The 23,774-nt window shown below is 45.4% G+C and overlaps 1 protein-coding gene across 3 annotated transcripts in view; it reads right to left on the minus strand.

The window, feature by feature from the left end:
* Window positions 1–23,774, minus strand: part of LOC134910558 (phosphofurin acidic cluster sorting protein 2-like) — a 327,980-nt gene that overhangs the window by 15,757 nt on the left and 288,449 nt on the right. For all 3 annotated transcript variants that reach the window (XM_063918731.1, XM_063918732.1, XM_063918733.1), the window contains exons 20-22: window positions 16,177–16,219; window positions 5,053–5,095; window positions 1,908–2,043 (exon numbers count right to left, since the gene is read on the minus strand). In XM_063918731.1, coding sequence (XP_063774801.1) covers window positions 1,908–2,043; window positions 5,053–5,095; window positions 16,177–16,219 — 222 coding nt within the window. The remainder of the gene's footprint in view (window positions 1–1,907; window positions 2,044–5,052; window positions 5,096–16,176; window positions 16,220–23,774) is intronic.

Consider the following 23,774-nt stretch of genomic DNA (forward strand, 5'->3'; position numbering starts at 1 on the left):
GCTGACATTATCACGTAATTCCATAAATAAAGCCATCCATTCCGGTGTCGACTCCCTAGGGGGTGACATCACCATTACCGGCAATTGCTCCGCCTCCACACCAACATCGTCCTCATACATGTCGACACACACGTACCGACACACAGCAGACACACAGGGAATGCTCTTATCGAAGACAGGACCCCACTAGCCCTTTGGGGAGACAGAGGGAGAGTTTGCCAGCACACACCCAAGCGCTATAAATATATAGGAACAACCCTATAGAAGTGTTGTCTCCCTTATAGCAGCTTAATATATATCAAAAACGCCAAAAAAAAGTGCCCCCCCTCTCTTTTTTACCCTGTTTCTGTAGTGCAGTGCAGGGGAGAGTCCTGGGAGCCTTCCTCGCAGCGGAGCTGAGCAGGAAAATGGCGCTGTGTGCTGAGGAGATAGGCCCCGCCCCCTATTTCGGCGGGCTCTTCTCCGGAGTTTGTGAGACCTGGCAGGGGTTAAATACATCCATATAGCCCCAAGGGCTATATGTGATGTATTTTTTAGCCAGAACAAGGTATTCTCATTGCTGCCCAGGGCGCCCCCTGCAGCGCCCTGCACCCTCCGTGACCGCTGGTGTGAAGTGTGTGACAACAATGGCGCACAGCTGCAGTGCTGTGCGCTACCTCATGAAGACTGAAAAGTCTTCTGCCGCCGGTTTCTGGACCTCTTCGCTTTTCGGCATCTGCAAGGGGGTCGGCGGCGCGGCTCCGGGACCGGACTCCATGGCTGGGCCTGTGTTCGATCCCTCTGGAGCTAATGGTGTCCAGTAGCCTAAGAAGCCAATCCATCCTGCACGCAGGTGAGTTCACTTCTTCTCCCCTAAGTCCCTCGTTGCAGTGAGCCTGTTGCCAGCAGGACTCACTGAAAATAAAAAACCTAAAAACTTTTTCTAAGCAGCTCTTTAGGAGAGCCACCTAGATTGCACCCTGCTCGGACGGGCACAAAAACCTAACTGAGGCTTGGAGGAGGGTCATAGGGGGAGGAGCCAGTGCACACCACCTGATCCTAAAGCTTTATTTTTGTGCCCTGTCTCCTGCGGAGCCGCTAATCCCCCATGGTCCTGACGGAGTCCCCAGCATCCACTAGGACGTTAGAGAAATGAGTGTTAACATTTTGGTAAATCTATAGAGATATAAATTTGAGACGTCTTAATGTAAGTAAATATTTATCCATGGTTCTTGGCGTTACCGAGGAGAACCCGTAGCAGATAGGGTAAAAAGCGACAGGACCAATTTTGTAGTTTATTAACTTCTATACACTGGAGGTGCAATCCAAATTTTGATCCGATTGTCTGTTTGGGCGTTATCGTTTACGCAACGCAAGCCACACATCGGTAATGATGTCATTATGTCAACCCCTGTTCATTCCCTTAGGAGAGGTTTATTACAATTGTAATTATGTAGTTATCCTATTTACTGAAGAATCCCTATGTTAAATTTCAGGGGGCAGCGGAGATTACGTGTCAGAGCTCTGTGTTCCCTCCAGACTGAATAATCTGGAAAAGAAAATGTTAATAATGCAACTTGCTTGTACAAATCCTGCAGACTGGGAATGGAAACCTTCAGGGTGGAGCCCTGATTACATGGTCCTACAGTATGGAGGAAACATTGTGTCAGACCTATTAATACATGTGACTTATTCTCTACACCCTGGAAACAATTCTGCAGTGGTTATAATTCTGTGTTCTCAGTTTAGGAGAGGAAGGTGAGGTTTGGGCTCAGGTCCCTGTTCTAGTACCCGGGATAAAGTCACTTCTACTGTATAATGATAGGAAGAGCGTCCTCTACTACTAATGTTATTATAGTATTGTCCCAGCTTTGTACATAGTATCATTAGTGATTCCTCACTGTAACGTTATGATCTGTGCATCTTACCCAGCATTGGATAGGCCGCTGCTGACTGAGGGGGATGGTGGAGGAGTACAGGTGGGCTCCTTGGATGTGTTCACTCCGGGGGACGAGGAGGAGCTCAGGAGGGATGGACTACAGACAGATGCTTCATCAGAGTCCACTGTGGAGAGGGAAAACACCACTCAATAAGTGGCTATACATTTATTTATGCTGCATGACATGATATAGGAAACGTGAGTCGTGATCACACCATAAAACCTTCTTTTCCTGCAGAGACTACAGAGCAGACACTGTGAGGAGCACCATGAGGAACCCTGGTACAGGATCATGCCACCACCTCGGACAGATACTGTTCTATGTAGATGAAACAAGGAGGAGCACCTCCCACTCAACAACACATATTACATACCCAATATATAGTAATCAGTATAATGCTATAGACTGTAATATAACCCCGCTAAACTAAGGACCAAATTTCCAATATTACGGTCATATTCTATAACCCAACATATACTAATGACCCTATTTCCAGTATACTGTCATGTTATATTACCCCACACATACTAATGCACCCATTTCCTGTACAATGTCATATTATATAACCCACCATATACAAATGGTCCATTTTCCAGGACGTCATATTATATAACCCACCATATACTAATGGTCCATTTTCCAGTACGTCATATTATATAACCCACCATATACTAATGGTCCATTTCCTGTATAATGTCATATTCTATAACCCAACATATACTAATGACCCTATTTCCAGTATACTGTCATGTTATATTACCCCACACATACTAATGCAGCCATTTCCTGTACAATGTCATATTATATAACTCAACATATACTAATGGTCCATTTCCAGCATAATGTCATATTACATAACCAAACATATATAAATGACCCTATTTCCAGTATAGTGTCCTGTTATATAACCCGACACGTACTAATTGTCCATTTCCAGTATAATGTCATATTATATAACCCTCCAGTATACTAATGAACCCATTTCCTGTACAATGTCATATTATATAACCCACCATATACTAATGGTCCATTTCCAGTATAATGTCATATGATATAACCCAACATATACTAATGGCCCATTTCCAGTATAATGTCATATTATATAACCCAACATATACTAATGACCCAATTTACAGTATAATGTCATGTTATACAACCCCCCATATATTAATGAGCCTATTTAGACTTATACCCCTTTTCCACTAGCTCAAAAAAACACAGGTAAATGCACGGGGCGCGCATTTACCCGTTTTTTTTGCTAGTGGAAATGTACTATAATATCTCCACTCCATATGTCCCCATATACTAAATCTCATCTCCAGTATAAATGACATAATATAAAACCCATATAGTACATACTGGGGCAGATGTAATAACCTGGTGAAGGAATAAGGAAGTGATAAACCAGAGATAAGTGCAAGGTGATAAATGCACCAGCCAATCAGCTCCAATATGTAAATTATCCATTAGGAGCTGATTGGCTGGTGCGTTTATCACCTTGCACTTATCACTGGTTTATCACTTCCTCCAGGCTTAATACATCTGCCCCATAATCCCATATCCAGCATAAAACCTGATAGAGAGGTGGACGCAAACGCGCCTACAGCTGCCTTTGTCTCTAATATATAATAACCTCTATCCCAAAAAGATAGAGGTCCCACACACTAATGTACCCAACTGCCTATACAATGTCATATTCTATACTTCACACAAAAGGATGCAAAAATACTCTCTTGGATGGGGCTCTACCTATCAAATTATTCATTAGGAAACATAACTTTTATTTACACAAATCCCACACCGGTTACAATTCTATTTGGGAAGGTAAGGCAAACACTACGACCCCTGGGTAACTATATTTTGTAGATACTATCTGATCATAAGGTGGTAAATTTACTAAAGCTTCTAAAACAGAGAATTGGTGATGTTACCCATAGCAACCAATCAGATGATGTCTATCATTTCTCTATTGCCTTTTAGAAAATGATAGACAGCACCTGATTGGTTGATATGGACAACATCACCAATTCTTTGTTTTAGAAGCTTTAGTACATTTACCCCGTAGTATCTACAAAATACCCAGGGGTCATCTTCAACCTACTCATGTTGCAATTTACTATTCACTATAGTGTTGCCTTTCTTTCCTGAATAGAATTGTAATCCCTGTGGGATTTGTTTTACCCACAACTAAATACAAGCTTTTGATGATGGTGATTGATACCACATACACAGAATCATACTGCATCTCCATTACTGAAATGTGATCATTTATTTGCTTTTTAATACTATTTGTGTTTTTAAGTCTGTGTATGTCCATGTTTCACTTCGTATATATTTTGTACTTTTAACTGTCTACAATAAAATTTACATTTTAGAATTAATAATTTGATAGGTAGTACCCCACCCAAGTGAGTACTTATCTGTCCTTTTGTGCTTTGTATACTCTGTGTTACTCTCATGGGAGAATCTACATGGAATAATTATACCCAGAAGGGATAAGATTACGGTACGGGTTTAGTATGAAATACTTACAATCAAAATACCGACGGTCAAAATCCTGACAAGGTCAAAATACCGGCATTTAAAATGTCGACAGGTCAAAACGGCGACACAAGTGGTTATTTGTTTGTTGTGTATGTCGACATAGGCGCCGTATAAGTGTGCCGCGTCCCCTCGCACGCTGCGCTCGGCACACTTTTATATTCCCCCTCCAGGTCCACTGGGATGGTAAAGTATGAACAAGTCAGTTTTAATGAAAAAATCATGATAAAATCATGTTGACTTTTTGACCCGTCGACATTTGAAATAACGGTATTTTGACCTTGTCGGTATTTTAAATGCCGGTATTCTGACCATGTCGGTATTTTAAATGTCGGAATTTTGACCCTGTTGAGATTTTGACCGTCGGGATTTTGATTGTAGGTAAATTGACCGCAACCCTTGCGGTACCATTGGAGAAGCCTATCAAAACGGACTGTGACAATTTCCGTATCATACCAGTGCCCACATTTTTCCACTTTCCTTTCCCTTCATTGTGATATTCTGTATTTCCCATATAGAAATGATCCCTTCTCCAGTGTACTGTCATATTAGTCCCCATTAGTCCCAGCCCATTCCCCATCAGCAAACTCACCGGAGGCTGCTAGTGGCTGTTCTACAATCCCGACCTTTACAACCTGAAACAACAGAAATAACACATCACATTTATTATTTATTTATTAACAGTTTCTTATATAGCGCAGCAAATTCCGTTGCGCTTTACAATTGTAAATAACAATGATATAACAAAACTGGGTAATAACAAACAGTCATAGAGGTAGGAAGGCCTGGCTCGCAAGCTTACAATCTATAGGGAAATAGGCATGTATACACAAGGAAACTGCTATCTATTGCATAGTTGTCCGCCAGATTGCAAAGGTTCTTGGTGGGCTGTATGATATGGTCTTACAGCAATGATGAACCGGGGTCGAGAGGAAGGGAAAGTGAAGAATGAGAAGACATGTGTGGATATGTGTGGACTGTGCAGAGTGGATGTAATTTGATGGGAAGGTTTATGAAAGTTATGTGGGCGGTTCTGGAATGCGATACCCTTGCCTAAAGAGGTGAGTTTTCAGGGAACGCTTGAAGGTTTGAAGACTAGAGGAGAGTCTTATTGTGCGTAGTAGTGCATTCCACAGAGTGGGTGCAGCCCGATGAAAGTCCTGCAAATGTGAATGGGAGCGAGTAATGAGTTTGGATGAGAGACGCAGGTCTTGTGAAGAGCGAAGTGGTCGGGTTGGGAGATATTTTGAGATATGTGAAGAGATGTACGTTGGTGTAGTTTGGTTAATGGCCTTGTGTGCGAGTAAAAGTATTTTATATTGAATATGGTAGAATACAGGTAACCAATGGAGGGACTGACAGAGAGGATCTGCAGACAATGAACGTCTAGCGAGGAAGATTAGCCTCGCCGCTGCATTCAGAATGGATTGTAGTGGTGAGAGTCTCGTTTTGGGAAGACCAGTTAGGAGACTATTGCAATAATCAATGCGGGAGATAATGAGAGCATGGATTAGAGTTTTAGCAGTGTCTTGTGTAAGGTATGGTCGTATTTTGGATATGTTTTTTAGATGCATGTAACATGATCTTGAGACAGATTGAATGTGGGGAACAAAGGACAGAGCAGAGTCAAGGATGACACCTAGGCAGCGAGCGTGTGGGGTAGGGGTGATTGCAGAGTTCTCAACAGTGATAGAGATATCAGGTTGGTACCTACTATTGGCTGGTGCAAATATAATTAACTCTGTCTTTGAAATATTAAGTTTGAGGTGGTGAGATGTCATCCAAGATGAAATGGCAGAAAGGCATTCAGTGACACGGCCCAGTACAGATAGGGACAAGTCAGGGGAGGATAGGTAGATTTAAGTATCATCTGCGTACAGATGATAATGAAATCCAAAAGAGCTGATTAGTTTACCAAGAGATGAGGTATAGATAGAGAAAAGCAGAGGACCCAAGACTGAGCCTTGCGGTACTCCAACTGAAAGAGGTATTTATTTATTATTTATTAGCAGTTTCTTATATAGCGCAGCATATTCCGTTGCGCTTTACAATTAGAACAACAGTTATAGAACAAAACAGGGCAAAGACAGACATAGCGGTAGGAAGGCCCTGCTCGCAAGCTTACAATCTATAGGGAAATAGGTACTGATACACAAGGATAGATGCAACCTGTTACATAATGTTTCCCCAGATTGCTAGGTTCTTAGTAGGTTGTATGATATGATCACCCAGCAATGTTGGAAGACAAAATGTGAGGTTATGGGGACTGTGCAGAGGGAATGTAACTGGATAGGGAAGCATTGAAGGATATGTGTGTGGGTCAGGAATTTGGTAGGCTTGTCTGAAGAGATGAGTTTTCAGGGAACGTTTAAAGGTTTGGAGACTAGTGGAGAGTCTTATTGTGCGTGGGAGGGCATTCCACAGAGTGGGTGAAGCCCGGGTAAAGTCCTGTAATTTTGAGTGGGAACAGGTAATACATCTGGATGAGAGACGCAGATCTTGTGCAGAGCGGAGGGGTCTGGTAGGGAGATATTTTGAGATGAGTGAGGAGATGTATGATGGTGCAGTTTGGGTAATAGCCTTGTATGTAAGTAAAAGTATTTTATATTTGACACGGTAGAATACCGGTAACCAATGGAGGGACTGACAGAGCGGATCAGCAGACGAAGAACATCTGGCGAGGAAGATTAGCCTCGCAGCTGCATTTAAAATGGATTGAAGTGGTGAGAGCCTATGTTTGGGAAGACCAGTAAGGAGACTATTACAATAATCAATGCGGGAGATGATGAGTGCATGGATCAGAGTTTTTGCAGTGTCTTGTGTAAGATAAGGGCGTATTTTGGATATGTTTTTAAGGTGCATGTAACATGATTTAGAGACCGATTGAATGTGTGGAACAAACGACAGTTCAAAGTCAAGGATGACACCTAGGCAGCGAGCTTGTGGGGTAGGGTGGATAGTTGCATTGTCAACAGTTATGGCAATATCAGGTTGGTAACTACCCTTAGCTGGTGGGAAAATAATTAATTCTGTTTTGGAAATGTTGAGTTTGAGATGGCGAGATGACATCCAAGATGAAATGGCAGACAGGCATCCAGTGACACGAGCCAATACAGATGGTGATAAATCTGGGGAGGATAGGTAGATTTGAGTATCATCAGCGTACAAATGATACTGAAATCCGAAGGAGCTGATTAGTTTACCAAGAGAGGAGGTATAGATTGAGAAAAGCAGAGGACCTAAGACTGAGCCTTGCGGTACTCTAACTGATAGAGGTAGAGAAGAGGAGGTAGAATCAGAGAAGCGAACACTGAAAGATCGATTAGATAGGTAGGATGAGAACCAAGTAAGGGCTGTGTCCAGAAGACCTAGGGACTCTAGTGTTTGTATGAGAAGAGAGTGGTCAACAGTGTCAAAAGCAGCAGAAAGATCTAGAAGAATAAGTAGTGTGTAATGGCCTTTTGATCTAGCAGTGACCAGATCATTCACTACTTTGGTCAGTGCCGTCTCCGTGGAGTGTTGGGCACGAAAGCCTGACTGAAGTGGGTCCAGTAAGTTGTGGGAGTTAAGAAAGTGTGTAAGGCGAGTGTAGGCAAGTCTCTCAAGTAGCTTGGAGGGACTGGGTAGCTGAGAAATGGGACGGTAGTTAGAGAGTGTGTTTGGGTCAAAGTTGTGTTTTTTCAGAATGGGAGTAATCACTGCATGTTTAAACAGAGATGGAAAGATGCCGGTAGAGAGAGAGAGATTACAGATTTTAGTTAAGGTTGGGATAAGCACAGGAGACAAACTTTTGCTGACCTGTGAGGGTATAGGATCAAGAGGAGAGGTAGTGGAGTAGGAGGATGAAAAGAGTGTTGATACTTCATCTTCACTTGTGGGATCAAATGAAGAGAAAGTGCCAGAGGGTTCAGATAGGGATTTGAGCAGGTCACTGGCTGAGTTAGAGCATACCATTTCATCTCGGATTTTATCAATCTTATCCTTGAAGTAGGAAGCAAGTTCTTGTGCACTGATAGTAGCTAGTGGGGGAGGTGAGGGAGGGTAAAGAAGTGATTTAAATGTATTAAAAAGTCGTTTGGGGTTGGTGGCATGATAAGAGATGAGAGATTGGAAATATGTTTGTTTGGCAGTGTCCAGGGCCTGACGATAGGAGTGGTAGGTAGTCTTATATGTGAGAAAGTCACTTGGATTCTGAGATTTCCGCCACGGACGTTCTACCTTACGTGACAGTTTTTGTAGGTGTCTTGTTGATTTAGAGTGCCATGGTTGGCATCTAAGCCTACGTGGAGTGTGATGGGTAGCTGGAGCAACTTCATCAAGGGCACTCTCTAGGGTCTGCTGCAGGTGGGATACAGCAGTGTCAGGTGTGGTGAATGTAGAGATTGGTGAGAGACGTTGTTGCAGAGAAGTGGAAAGTTGTTGAAAATGTATATATCACATGAACTGTACATTATACACTGCAGACATCCTATAATGACACAGAGAATGCCAAGGTTGCAATGGGTCACAGAAGCTACCATGGATAATCAGTGGTAATTATGGATTCAGAGGATGCAGTGGTCGTACTTACACAAAGCACTTCACAGAATAGGAGCTTGTAAACCCTCCTAAAAACCAGACCATACAGTCACCTACCATTAACTCAAACAATACTGTGCCAGGCGAACCTGTGTAAGCTGTCCGTTAGGCGTGCACATGCATGGGTCTCAACTAGGAGGACGTATGAGCAGTGCTTAAAGTGGTCCTAGAGAGGTGGTGGAACTCACCCCCCTCCCCACGGCGCCCATGAAATAAAGGTATTGCGCGCGCCGTAGGCGCGCGCAGCAGAAAGGGGGGTGTGGTCTCAAAAAAAGGGGCGTGGCCACACAATAGTAATAATGCCCACAGTAGTAGTACCCAAGTGGAAATTTTGAAGTGGGGGTATGGAAAAGTGAAGGGTGCAATTATGTGCGCGCCGAAGGCGCGCGCACTCCTGACAAGGGGGCGTGGCCACGCAAAAGGGGGCGTGCCCTTCAGTGTAGTTTACCACACCATATACCCCTTATACACATTATGCACCACAATAGTAGGACCCCTTTCACATTATACCTCACAGTATGAGCCGAAATTCACATTTATACCACACAGTATGAACCACATTCATATTACACCACACAGTATGAGCCAAATTCACATTACACCACACAGTATGAGCCGAAATTCACATTACACCACACAGTATGAGCCGAAATTCACATTATAGCACACGGTATGAGCCAAATTCACATTACACCACACGGTATGAGCCGAAATTCACATTATAGCACACAGAATGAGCCAAAATTCACATTATAGCACAGAGAATGAGCCGAAATTCACATTATAGAGTGACAGAGTGACAGGGAGAGTGACAGCAGGGACATGGAAAGTGACAGCAGGGATATGGAAAGTGACAGCAGGGGAATACAGTAGGGACTAGGGAGAGAGAAAGGCAGCAGGTTAGATTACCTGTTTAGCAGCGGCGGTGGTCTGCGGTGCTGTGGATGAGTAGGCTGTGGTAGGCGTGACGTGGAGGCTGTGGGCCTCGGAGATAGTGCGGAGGAGGAGGCTGTGGGTGCGCAGAGGTCCGAGGGCGGGGCGGCAGAAGAGGCTGAGGGCGGCTGCAGTGGATCTGGAACCAGGCTGGCTTTATTATCCCTGCCGCCGCATCGAGCTCCTGTGACCACGGCGCTAATATTTCAAAACTGCTGCAGACCGGCAGCCAATCAGCGACAGATTTGAACTAGTAGTGCCGCGGTCACAGAAGCTCGATGCAGTGGCAGGGATAATAAAGCCGGCCTGGTCCCAGATCCGCTGCAGCTGGGAGTCTGGAACCTGGGCTTCCAGTGCGGCGGCGATGGTAGGGGCGGAGCGACGGAGGGCGGACCGGGAACGCAGCTTCTTTGTCGGCCCATACAGTAATGCCCCCAGCAGTAGCATCCCTTATACAATGCCCACAGTAGTAGTGCCCCTTATGCAATGCCCCCAACAGTAGTGCCCCTTATGAAGTGCCCCCTTTACAATGCCCTCATTAGCTGTGCACCCCATCAGTAATGCCCTTAATGGTAATGCCCCTGTGTAGTATTGCCCCTAGTCGTTTAGCCCCTGTAGTTTAGCCCCAGTGGTCATGCCCATACTGGTAATGCCCCTGCAGTTATGACCCCAGCAATTTACTCCCCCCCCCTCTAGTTTAGCCTCTGAGTGGTAATGCCCCCAGTAGTTTTGCCCTCATGTAGTTTGCCCCATGTAGTTTAGCCCCCAGTGGTAACGCCCCCTGCAGTTGTGCCCCAGTTGTTTAGCCCCTGTAGTTTAGCCCCCATGTAGTTTGCCAAAGTTAGTAATGTCCCCAGTAGTTTGCCCCCTTGTAGTTATACCCCCAGTAGTTTAGCTCCTGTAATTATGCCCCCTTGTAGTTTAGCCCCCAGTAGTAATGCTGCCAGTAGTTTGCCCCTTTGTAGCTTGCCCCCTTGTAGTAATGCCCCCAGTAGTTTGCCCCTTGTAGTTTGCCCCAGCAGTAAAGCCCCCCAGTAGTTTGCCCCCAGTACTAGAGCCCCCCAGTAGTTTGCCCCTCTGTAGTTTGCCCCAGTAGTAAAGGCCCCCAGTAGTTTGCCCCCAGTACTAGAGCCCCCCAGTAGTTTGCCCCTCTGTAGTTTGCCCCCAGTACTAGAGCCCCCCAGTAGTTTGCCCCTTGTAGTTTGCCCCAGCAGTAAAGCCCCCCAGTAGTTTGCCCCCAGTACTAGAGCCCCCCAGTAGTTTGCCCCTCTGTAGTTTGCCCCCAGTACTAGAGCCCCCCAGTAGTTTGCCCCTCTGTAGTTTGCCCCAGTAGTAAAGGCCCCCAGTAGAAACGCCTGTAGTACACATATAGGAGGGAGGGAGGGAGAGAGGGAGGGGGGAAAGAACTATACTTACCTAGCCCCGCTCCCGCCGCAGTCCTCTCTCGCCGCCCGCTCCTCTGCACTATGAGAGAGACGTCATGACGTCTCTCCCATAGCGCGCACTGACAGAGCCGGAAGCCGGAGCTCAGTACTGAGCTCCTGCCTACGGCTGCCGCTGCGGAGAGTGAGACGGGCGCCCGCTGGTAACGCGATCTCAGCGGGCGCCCGGCATCTCCCTGCAGCGCCGCCCGGGACATCGGGTTAGGTGAGCCGGGGGAGGCGGAACTGCGTTCCGTCTCCTGGTGGAACTGACGGAACGCAGTTTCGGCCCGTTCCGGCTCACTTTAACCCCTGCGTATGAGTAGCTGCTGGTGAGAGACAGATGAATGTATTTCATGGCTACATGAGTCTCAGGTAACCTCCAGAGCTACTAGCACCTTGGAGAGTGCAGTCATGGCTGCTGATACCAAGTCTACGACAGCCAAGACACTGGAGGAAGCAGGAGAAAGCTCCTATAAATGACAGCTGTCATCTCCGACGAGGCAGAAGATGGCACTTTTATTACCAAGGGGATTCTAGACTCAGCATCGGACAAACTGCCTAACAAACTGATCTGAAGGCATCAGTGTAACTTCATGGGATGCATCTGTGGGAAGAGTAATGATCAGCACAAGACTGGGGTGATAGAATCCAAAGGCAGCACCTATGAGGGTGTGTAGGAATCTGATGCTCAATGTAAATGGGCAAGGACAGGTGGAGAAGACAAATATGACTGAGAAAAGCACAGGATTCATCAAAGATTGATCAGTAGACAGACCAGGGAGAACAACAGAATAGGGAGTCACAAAGGAACACCAGCCAAAACCATGTTATTAGATATCCATAACCTAGACCCTGTCGGGAGATGTATCAAGTCTTGGAGAGAGATAAAGAAATTGCCCATAGAAACAATCATCTACTGTAACAATCATTTTAAAGACTGTACTACATAATTGTCAGTTAAAAGCTGATTTAGGCAACTTCTCCAATTTATCTCTCTCCTAGGCTTTATAAATCTCTCCCTGTGACTCTCCATCTTCTCCGTAGGGACACAAAAGCTACACAGGGACAAGAAATGTGCAATGACCTGATACTACAGCAGGACACATATGAAGATGATTCCCAGATCTAAAGACAACCAAAATATTCTCCAGAAGACTCCAGTGTTTAGTAAATCACATTTTGCAGGCTGTGCTACGCCTGGGCTTCATTTTGGAGCTAGGCCACATACCCCGAATCTTATACAATCCTGGTAAATCTGGGATGTAGAGCATCCTTACCCTTACCTTAGTACCCTAACCTTAACCTCACCCTACACATTAATCCTAATACCCTAACAACCCCTAACCCAACCCTAAACCTCTCCCTTACCATAACACCTAAACCTAATAATCCAAACCGCTACACCAACTCTAATATCCTACCCCCTACTCCAATCCCCTTAACTAACCCTAACCCGTAACTCTAATACCCTAACCCTAAAGGGCAGACTGGATTAGCCATATGGTCCTTATCTGCCAACACATTCTATGTTTAATCATAGAACAGAAGCACTCAATGTACAGCAGTAAACATAAAATGCAATCAACAAGAAGAAAAGTAGAACACAGGATCTGCCCAGATATACAGTAGTACAGACTGAAGATCCAGCCCTGGAATTCAGAGGTCCTGCTTTAATTCCACCATTGCAAGATTCCAGCTAGGAACTTCTGGCCAGATCACACAATGACAAGAGAAGAAACCTGTAATATTTGGTTACTATAAGATGAAAATACAGCAATAGTCGCTTCTCCGTGCAGATGGTAGATCATGCTGTAATAACCTGCACATCATAAACATCCCTTAAAAAGAACTGTCTAGAATCTGAGACCAGAATCCTTATAAAGCTACTGTCTGTAATAGACACAGCTCTAAGTTTGGTCACAAAAATCCTCCTAGAGAAGGCATTAATCATAAAACTGTATTTATTGGCCACATAAATGACTGCTGATACTAACACTGTAGACTCTCTGAGCCACGAAGCCAGAAGAATATTCATTGAGAGTGGCGTTGACCCTTTATGCCAGTCAGTACAAATAATCTTTATCTTGTACTCTGATCGACTGCCCAGAAAGCTTAAATCTTGGAGACTTACTATACTTAAGAAAATGAAGGTTTTCATCAAACCCAAAACTTTAGAGTCAATGTACAAAAAGGTCCAGCTATGTTCAATGAAGAAGAAAGAAAACACATCTGTTTTCATTTTAATAAATGTCATTTTTGACTGATGCAAGAAGTTGGTATTTTTTATATGATAAATTTAGGTCTAATTAGTACATACACAATAAATTACATGTGAAAGCTAAACCCTTGAGCTAATGAACACCTGTTATTTTACAGAGTGACCACGCGTTTCACCACACACAGTTCCAGCAATAAGAGCAACAGACTCTACAGTGATCACTGAGCCTATTCTGTTTCTGCAAATACCTCATCTCACGTACATTAACTCCAGGACAGATGGGTAACTACAGGAAATCTAATGCTATTTATCCAGACGTAAGCTACTATTTCTAATGGCAGATAGAGACAAACATTACTCACTATTATGAGAAGTATGGGAATATAAATACAAAGCTTTTGGTGACACTCCTAGATTTTGACATAAACAAACAACAATTATGAATTCAATATATTAAAACTAGGGCTGGGCAAGTTAACGCGTTAATATCGCGTTAACTAATAAACGGCGACAATTATTTTAACACTTGGCGGCCATGCAGCTCCTCTCAATCTCCCTGCAGTCATTGGCGGATACAGCGGGGGGCGATCGCCACAATCTCCCCCCCCCCCCCATATAGCACTGTGCAGTTGTAATCAGCTCTCTTCGTCCTCCCAGCTGTTGGTGCATACAGTGGTTAGCTGCGAGCAGCCATGGAGACCGTGACAGCGCCGGTGCCATTTCAAGTTTATTGCTGGCCGCCAGCGAGCTAATCGGAACTCGATGACTGGCAGCCAATCAGAAGCGGCAGTATCGATGGCTCCTGATTGGCTGCTGGGCGACAAGCTCCAATTGGCTCATGGCGGCGGCAAATTTGAAACGCCGCCGGCGCTATCACGGTCTCGATGGCTCCAAGATTGGCCCACACAGGAAGAAGCAAAACGCAGCATTTATCCCGGCTGTAGTGGCTGCATCTACATCCCCATGCTGGACTCACCAAGCAGCTGGCGCCCAGCAAGATGGAGGAGACGAGAGGAAGCAGCGGCTAGCAAAATCAGCACATGGGACTCACCAAACTGACAGACGAGTCTGGAGCTGCACGGGGAGGTGGACATTTGCTAAGGTACATTATGCACTCATTGCTCACAATCTGTTCATGGTCCTGCCTCAAGAATAGGAGCTAAGAGGCAGTGTTTCTTTTGAGACAGACTCCTGTTTATACATAAAGGAAGGCTTTGTTTTGTGATACCTATTTACAGTTATAAAGCCATGCACTACACAGCCTGAACCAGTTTTGCACAATAGAATACTTACATGCTGTATGTATGTATGTATGTATGTATGTATGTATGTATGTATGTGTATCTCTCTCTCTCTTTTTTCTCTCTCTCGTTCTCTAAATGTGCGCAATACACTACTTTTGAATTCATTATCGAATCTTGCGCATAACAATGCGATTAATCTGAGAAAATCATGCGATTAATCGCGATTAGAAATTTTAATCGTTGCCCACCACTAATTCATACGGAAAAACTACTTCGTCTTCAGCATTTTGTTCAAAGACACAAAGGAATCCACAGATCTAGAGGATATATATTTATCCATGGACGTTAGTAATGGAAAATTAATTGTATTTTCATATAACCCATGACTAATTGATTCTACAGTGAATGGGTCAATAATGCGCAACTTATACCTAGGGGTAAATTTACTAAGATGGGAGTTCAATTTAAGATGGAATGTTGCTCATAGCAACCAATAAGATTTCAAGTATTATCTTCTAGAAGGTGCTAGATAAAGGAGAAGTAGAATCTGACTGGTTGCTATGGGCCATCGTATCTTAAACAGAACTCCAGCCTTAGTAAATTTACCCCCTAGTGTGAAAAAGTGAAATGACAATATAATACAATGTGGATAACAGATTATTGTAGCCTTTATTACTGATTTATTCAATACCATGTTCAATACAATATTGTGCCATTACACAGTCCCTGCTTATTTTAAACATCATTGGGGGTAACCAATTAGCTGCAAAAAAACAGGGGCAAAAAAATGAAGCTTTTTGCGATTTTTCCCAGATATTTTTTTGGGGCTATCCTATTAGGTTCACCCCAAAAAAATAAAAAAATGTTCTTCCGTAGGACATGCGTAGACTGCCACTGTAAGCTGTCAACAGGCTGGGCTGCCAATACTAAAACAAGCATCCAAGTGCCACCCCAAAAAAGTGGAGCACTAGGCATGTTTCCCATGTACCTAATGGGATATTCACCACTGGCGCACATGGTGTACTCCTGCACAACCCTTAGGCAGCCACAACCCAAATTTGCATTCACTGCCCAAGGATCAACAGAAACCAATTGCAGCCATGTACCAGGGAAAGTGCGGGGCAGATGCCCCAGTGCCACCACGTCATCAGCCGGCTGCCAGGAAGAAGTTAGCGGACTGTGTTGGGGAACAGGGGTGGGAGATTACATCATGCACACCAATCAATTACACCCCACACAGCTTGTCTGGTTTTGAACAGCAATTTTGTAATACAATACAATGAAAATTCCAGGAAGTATTTTGGGCAACAAGAACTCACCCCAATAAACGGAACAAACTTCTGGCAAGAATCCTCATCAGCGCTGAGAGAAAGGAAGGCAGAGAAGAGTAAAAGGAAAGTGAGAAGCAGCAGAGCAGAGGAGGAAACAGAATTTATTGAAGAACGACAGCAAAAACATGTATAATGAAAACCCAGCATAACCAAAAATCAGATTAGGAAGTATTTAGTGTAATTAGAATTCATTGGGTAAGAGAGAGAGACACACACACAATCAGAAATTCTAAAGGATACAAAGAGAAGATAACTGAGGGAGTTTTGGAAATGACTGAACTGTACGTAGAATAAAGTCTGAGAAGGCAAATGTGTAATACATAGATGACAAGGAATCAGCTTCTGGGGCCGTGTTACAGACCTGGAGCTGGGGGACCATTCACATTGACTGAAAGAGAGAAAGCAGAAAAGTACACGGAGGAGTACATTTGAAACAGACTGAAGGGCGAGTAGTATTATAGGAGACCGAGGGGCACATGAGAAGCAGGTGGGGGGAGAATTAGGAGGACAGGAGACTGTGGGGCACATGATAAGCAGGTAGAGGAAAAATTATGGTGAAAAGAGACTAAGGGGCACATGAGAAGTAGGCGGAGGGAAAGTCAGGAAAAAAGGAGACTGTGGGGCACATGAGAAGTTGGTAGGAGATTTAGGAGGACAGGAGACTGTAGGTCACTTGGGAAGTAAGTGGAAGGAAAGCTAGGAGGACAGGAGACTAGGGGCAAATGAGATGTATGTGGAAGGATAGTTAGGAATACAGGAGAATGTGGGGCACATGGGAAGTAGGTGGAAGGAAAGTTAGGAATACAGGAGACTGTGGGGCACATGGGAAGTAGGTGGAAAGAAAGTTAGGAATACAGGAGACTGTGGGGCACATGGGAAGTAGGTGGAAGGAAAGTTAGGCGGACAGGAGACTGAGGGTCACATGAAATGTAGATGGAAGAAGAGTTAGGAGGACAGGAGACAGAGAGGCACATGAAATATAGGTGGAAGTAGTGTTAAGAGATAGAAGACTGAGGGGTACATGAATAGTAAGTGGAAGGAGAGTTAGGAGGACAGGAGACTGAGGTACACGAGATGTAGGTGGAAGGCGAGTTAGGAAGACAGGAGACTGAGGGACACATGAGATGCAGGTATAAGTAGAGTTAGGAGGACAGGAGACTAAGGAACACTTGAGAGGTACAGTAGGTGGAAGACGAGTTAGGAGGACAAAACTCAGGGGCACATGAGATGCAGGTATAAGTAGAGTTAGGGGGACAGAAGACTGAGGGGCACATGAGATGCAGGTATAAGTAGAGTTAGGGGGACAGAAGACTGAGGGGCACATGAATAGTAAGTGGAAGGAGGGTTAGAAGGACATGAAACTGAGAAGCACACATGATGTAGGTGGAAGCAGAGTTAGGAGGGCAGGAAACTGAGGGACACAGGAAATGTAGGTGGAAGGAGAGTTAGGAGGACAGGAGACTGAGGTACACGAGATGTAGGTGGAAGGCGAGTTAGGAAGACAGGAGACTGAGGGACACATGAGATGCAGGTATAAGTAGAGTTAGGGGGACAGAAGACTGAGGGACACATGAGATGCAGGTATAAGTAGAGTTAGGAGGACAGGAGACTGAGGAACACTTGAGAGGTACAGTAGGTGGAAGAAGAGTAAGGAAAACAGAAGAATGTGGGGCACATGAGATGCAGGTATAAGTAGAGTTAGGGGGACAGAAGAGTGAGGGACACATGAGATGTAGGTGGAAGGAGAGGAAGGAGGACAGGAGACTGAGGGACAGGAGATGTAAGTGGAAGGAGAGTTAGGAGGAGACTGAGGGGCACATGAGATGTACAGTAGGTGGAAGAAGAGTAAGGAAAACAGAAGAATGTGGGGCACATGAGATGCAGGTATAAGTAGAGTTAGGGGGACAGGAGACTGAGGTACACGAGATGTAGGTGGAAGGCGAGTTAGGAAGACAGAAGAGTGAGGGACACATGAGATGCAGGTAAAAGGAGAGTTAGGAGGACAGGAGACTAAGAAACACATGAGATGTAGGTGGAATTAGTGTCTAGGAGAACAGGGGTAATAGTTATTATGAGATATTCAAGATGATGGAAATGGAAAGGTTTAAGAGTACAATGTTGACGAGGGGGCAGGATAAACTGACTTGCTCACAAAATATAAAATCTCATGCACAGCATCAAGATACGGTTCAATGAAATCAATGATTCAGGATTAGTCACCGAGGGTAGTTTTAGAATTCTGGAGTAACATCTGTGTGCATGAATAAAAAGCAATACACGCATGCATTTGTGCCAGAGACATGTATGTCCCAACTCACAGATGTCACACTAGCGAAGAAAAAGCCATTAACAATGATTTTTATGAATTTGTTATGTATGAAGGCTTGCTGCAACCATATACGATGTAACCGTCACATCTGTCTTATGAAGTGGGTATGGCAATGTTAATATAAATACAATGACAGTATTGGTGAATATGTATTAATTAAGACATTTCTTAAACGAATTGCAAAGGTAAAAATAAATAATGCTAAAATAAAACCTGTAGAAGCAGCAGTATCTTCCACATAACAATATTTCCAGTCTTAATTATTATAACAAAATGGCAATATACACAGAGTTAAATAGGCCACAGGTTCTCAAACTCGGTCCTCAGGACCCCACACAATGCATGTTTTGCAGGTCTCCTCAGAGAATCGCAAGTGAATTAATTAGCCCCACCTGTGGACCTTTTAAAATGTGTCAGTGAGTAATTAATACACCTGTGCACCTGCTGGGTTACCTGCAAAACATGCACTGTGTGGGGTCCTGAGGACCGAGTTTGAGAAACACTGTAATAGGCGATTGCTACTGATATGAATTGAGAGACATTATCTAATATGCATTAGCAACAATTCAGAAAGAAACAAATTCATGTTTGTACGTAATCGCAGATGTTCACACAAGTGAGCGATAATCTGCAGACTGCACAGCGATTACATTGCGCATGTGTCAAAGTGTATTTGCGATTGCGCTCACACGGAGATTTTTATCATAGAGTGACTGGCAATAAGGGACAGTTTGGGGGTGGTAACGAGTAGTGGTAGAAAAAACGCAGTCGTTTCATGGCCATTTTTGGGGCTTCTGCGATCACGTACATAGAGAAACATGACGCTAGCGTCGCTACTACCGCGGCCAGTCTGCGTGACCATAGGTCTTCCCTTGCAGCCAATGGGCCTAATTCAGACTGGAATGCTGCAGCGGCAGCGCTCGCAGACTGATGCCCGGTGTAGTGTGCGCACGCGCATAAGCCGCACTGCGCAAGCGCACACAGTGAGATGTGATAGCATCTCACTCGTGCGATCGCCTCTGCCTAACTGACATGCAGAGGCGGTCGTGGGCGGGTGGGGGGGACGTGTCGGCGGTACTGCGGCGGCGCTGGAGGGGTTCAGTTTGGACAAAGCAGGCGTGTCCGGGCAGTTCATGGGGCAGGCCAGGGCGGCTGTGTAACGTCACACGCAGCCAATGCGACCCTAAACATGGTGGGTAGCCGCCTGCCTTCACAGCTAGGCTGTGTAGGCAGATGGCTTCTCGACAGATGCGAAAGCATCACTGCAGGGAGATGCTTTTGCATGCCTGCGGGGAGAGGGGGCTGGGTCCGGCATGCGGGCAGATTTGCCCTGTGCTGGGCGTCCCCTTGTATGTCAGAGTTACTGATCGTAGATGTGCATTTCTTCGCACATCAGCAATCAAGCCTGAATTAGGCCCCTAGAGAGGTGTAGAACTCACCCGCACCCTCCCCAGCGCCTATTAAATAAAGGGGCTGCGCTGCAAAAAGGGGGTGTGATCTAAAAAGAAAGGGGAGTGGTCACGCAATAGTATCCCCAATTCAAATTACGCCGCACAGTAGCACAATATTATTCACATTACACCACATAGTAGTGTCCCTTATACACAATGCCCACAGTAGTAGTGCCCCTAATACAATGCCCCACTGTAGTGGTAGTGTCCCTTATGCAATGCCCACAGTGGTAGTGCCCCTTATGCAGTGCACCTAGTAGTGGTGCTCCTTATGCAGTGCCCCCTATGCAATGCCCCCATTAATAGTGTCCCCGGTAGTAATACCCCCTGTAGTAGTGCACCCAGTGGTAATCTCCCCAGTAGTAATGCCCCCTGTAGTAATGCCCCTTGTAGTACAGCTCCCCATAGTAATGCCCCTAGTAGTAATGCTCCTATTAATGCTCCTTTTATTATTGCCCCCAGTTGTAGTGCCCACTGTGGTAGTGCCCCTTACACACACAAAAAAAAAAACCAATACCTGAAACCCTGTTCCTGCCGTCTGGCCGCCAACTCCTCTGAACTATGGGGTCTCTCCCATGGTGCACTCTGCAGGACTCGGGAGCTAGAGCTCAGTAGTGAGCTCCTGCCTCCGGATGCCGCTGTGGGGATGGAGCAGGGCACTCGCTGGTAACACAATCCCAGCAGGTGCCCAGCATCTCCCTACGAGCCGGACTAACTTCTTGGGTTAAGTGGGCCGGAGGAGGTGGCACTGGTTCTGTCTCCAAATGGAACTGACGGAACGCAGTTCCGGCTCACTTTAACTCCTGGTTTTAAATACCAAGCACACCATAGCAACTTTGCTGATAAAGAACACCGGCTCCATAGGGCAAAAGCAGACATTCAAAAAGGAAGCAGTTCCGTGCTCTGTGTTTGTTTCGGAGTCAGAGGTATCTGCAGATATGGACGCAGCTCATGGATTTCAGCAGCTGCACATGGGACAAATGAAAAAACTGGCTTGTGCACATGTGCTAGGCGAGGTATCCAGGCTTGTGCATACGGATTAATCCATCTGTCGATGGACCACACTTTCCGTGAAATGGGAGCTTCTGGGTGGTGGCCATACAACTGCACGGAATTTTTCTGTTTAGTGGGAGTGTCATGGGCGGGTAACCGACTTTCATGCTCGATCGTAGTGTGCAGACAGAGATGGGACACCTGCTTCAGACGGATCTCTTGCACCCAGCATAGGGCTGGTGTCATTCTTAGAACTTATGGTGACGGCTACACAAATTTTTAGCATACAAAGGCAGATTCTGGCATTAGCATGCACTACTAAGCCATGGCCTTACATAAACGTTTCCGGAATGCATCTGAATCAGGCACTGTATTTAATACATGTGTGCGTATACCATACAAATCATTTAAAAGATTCACCATATACATGAAAAAGCCTGTGTGATGGCCATTTTACTGCTACTACATACTGTGGAGACTAGCACAGAGTTAATGAGAAACCAACACCAAACATAGGGGGTCATTCCGACGATCAGGTGAAAAAACGGCATTTCTGCGCATGCGCATGCCCCGCAATGCGCACGTTCGACGTACGGGTACTAAGCTCTTTGTGGTTGTGCTCAGGTTTTAGCAAAGTTTTCCTTCGCACTGGCAGCCGCAAGAGGATTGACAGGAAGTGGGCGTTACTGAGTGCCAACTGACCATTTTCAGGGAGTGTTTGCAAAAATGCAGGCGTGTCTGAAAAAACGCAGGCGTGTCTAGGCGTTCGCTGGGCGGGTGTATGACGTCAATTCCGGACATGAATAGGCTGAAGTGATCGCAAGCGCTGAGTAGGTTCAGAGCTACTCAGAAACGGCACAAACTGTTTTTGGCTGCACATGCGTTCGCACTTCTGCTAAGCTAAAATACACTCACCAGTGGGCAGCGGCATAGCGTTTGCACGGCTGCTAAAACTAGCTAGCGAGCGATCAACTCGGAATGACCCCCATAGGGCCTAATTCAGAGTTGATCGCAGCAGTATATTTGTTAGCAGTTGGACAAAACCATGTGCACTGCGGGGCAGCAGATATAACATGTGCAGAGAGAGTTAGATTTGAGTGGAGTATGTTCAAACTGAAATCTAAATTGCAGTGTAAAAATAAAGCAGCCAGTATTTACCCTGCACAGAAACAAAATAACCCACCCAAATCTAACTCTTTCTGCAAATGTTATATCTGCCCTCCTGCAGTGCACATGGTTTTGCCCACCTGCTAACAAATTTGCTGCTGCGATAAACTCTGAAATATCCCCACAGAGACGTTGCTTCCACTGTCACTGTTATTCAGCCATTCCCTGTTCTTTACATGGTCCAAATCCTGCTCCCCACATTCATAAGGGTCTCTAAATGTAAGCAAGCCCTGCAAGCTCAACCTCTCACAACATTTAGAAAAACTAAGCCTAATAGTTCACTAGACAGTGAATAATTATAAAGTCATTGTTTTGAAATCCAAAGTTGAACTACTTAACTACCTACACTTAAGATACAGGCGTTATTCATTAATAAGACTGTCTAGGTGTGTAGTTGTGCAATCTGTGTAACATGGCCAGCAGTTGGAGACCAGCACTACACCTGACATGACAATATAGCAACTAGAGACTGTCTGGAGGTGGAATATTGAATCTCCTAATTACAAATTGTCAGGACAGTCTCATCCTCCAGTCATTACACACCCAAACTGCCAGATCATTTGGAAATCTTGTACAGGCAGAGCCGGCGCTAGCCGCTCAGCAGCTCCTGCAAAGCAGGAAGGCACAGGGATGAAGAGGCGCTCTCGCCGCTTTGCTGCTGCTGGCTGCCGCTGCGTCTGTCACACTGTGGCAGACGCTGGCAGCGTGAAGTGCAGCTCCGGCTCGGTCCCTCCGGCTCCCTCCTCTTCTCTCCTCATACTCCTCCCCACAGCCGACCGGACCTATACGCGGGGTATGCGGCTGAGGCGCAGCCATGGAGATAAGCCAATCACGGACCGGCAGCCAATCAGGCAGGTGGCGCCACATTTGAAATAGCCGCTGACTGTACCCGTAGAAGATCTCCGTGACGCCCCGCTCCTACTGCGGTGTAACTGGCCACATACGGGGAAACTGGCCAGCCAGCACCTGTGTGTGGAGCGGGGATCGCTCCTGCTGGTGACTGCAGTGAGCATTTGAGCATCCGCCGCTGCTGCAACTGTCAAAGTCAGAAAAATATCATGATGCACACTGCCATATTTGCACCTCATATGTGTCCTCGCTGCGCATGCGTGCGCTCTCCCGTGCGTGCGCATACCCGCCGTTATGTGCACCCGCAGGCGCACGGTATGCGCATTTACGGTAGAGTTTATGTGCGCCTAGCGTGCGACTCAATCGTTACATATTTTCACCATATAATGTATTTTGTAGATTATGGTCCCTTTGATAGAATCTGAAAGTTTAGTTAATGTAGCATGTTCATGGACAAAGAGATCCCTCTTTGTTTGATACGAAGGGTCAGACAAGGGTTATACAGTGGTGTTTAGTATCCATCGGAAGAGTATTTAATTAGCAATATTCCGGTGTTGGTTTGAAGCGGATTAATCGCTCGTGCGAATAGTTATGGACATAAGAAGTTTATGGACTTTTACTATATTTGCACTTTATTATCCATGCGGCGGGAAACCTAGTTTCCCACCCACCTGAGCAGTTGGAAATAGTCACAGCCCACCTGTATGAATCAACCTATGACCTTTTGTTATAATGCGAAGAGGAATTCCTGTGTCCAATGAACAATAAGAATATAGGACCATTGTACTGTATTATGT

This window comes from Pseudophryne corroboree, chromosome 4 (assembly GCF_028390025.1).
Source record: "Pseudophryne corroboree isolate aPseCor3 chromosome 4, aPseCor3.hap2, whole genome shotgun sequence".
Taxonomy (NCBI): domain Eukaryota; kingdom Metazoa; phylum Chordata; class Amphibia; order Anura; family Myobatrachidae; genus Pseudophryne; species Pseudophryne corroboree.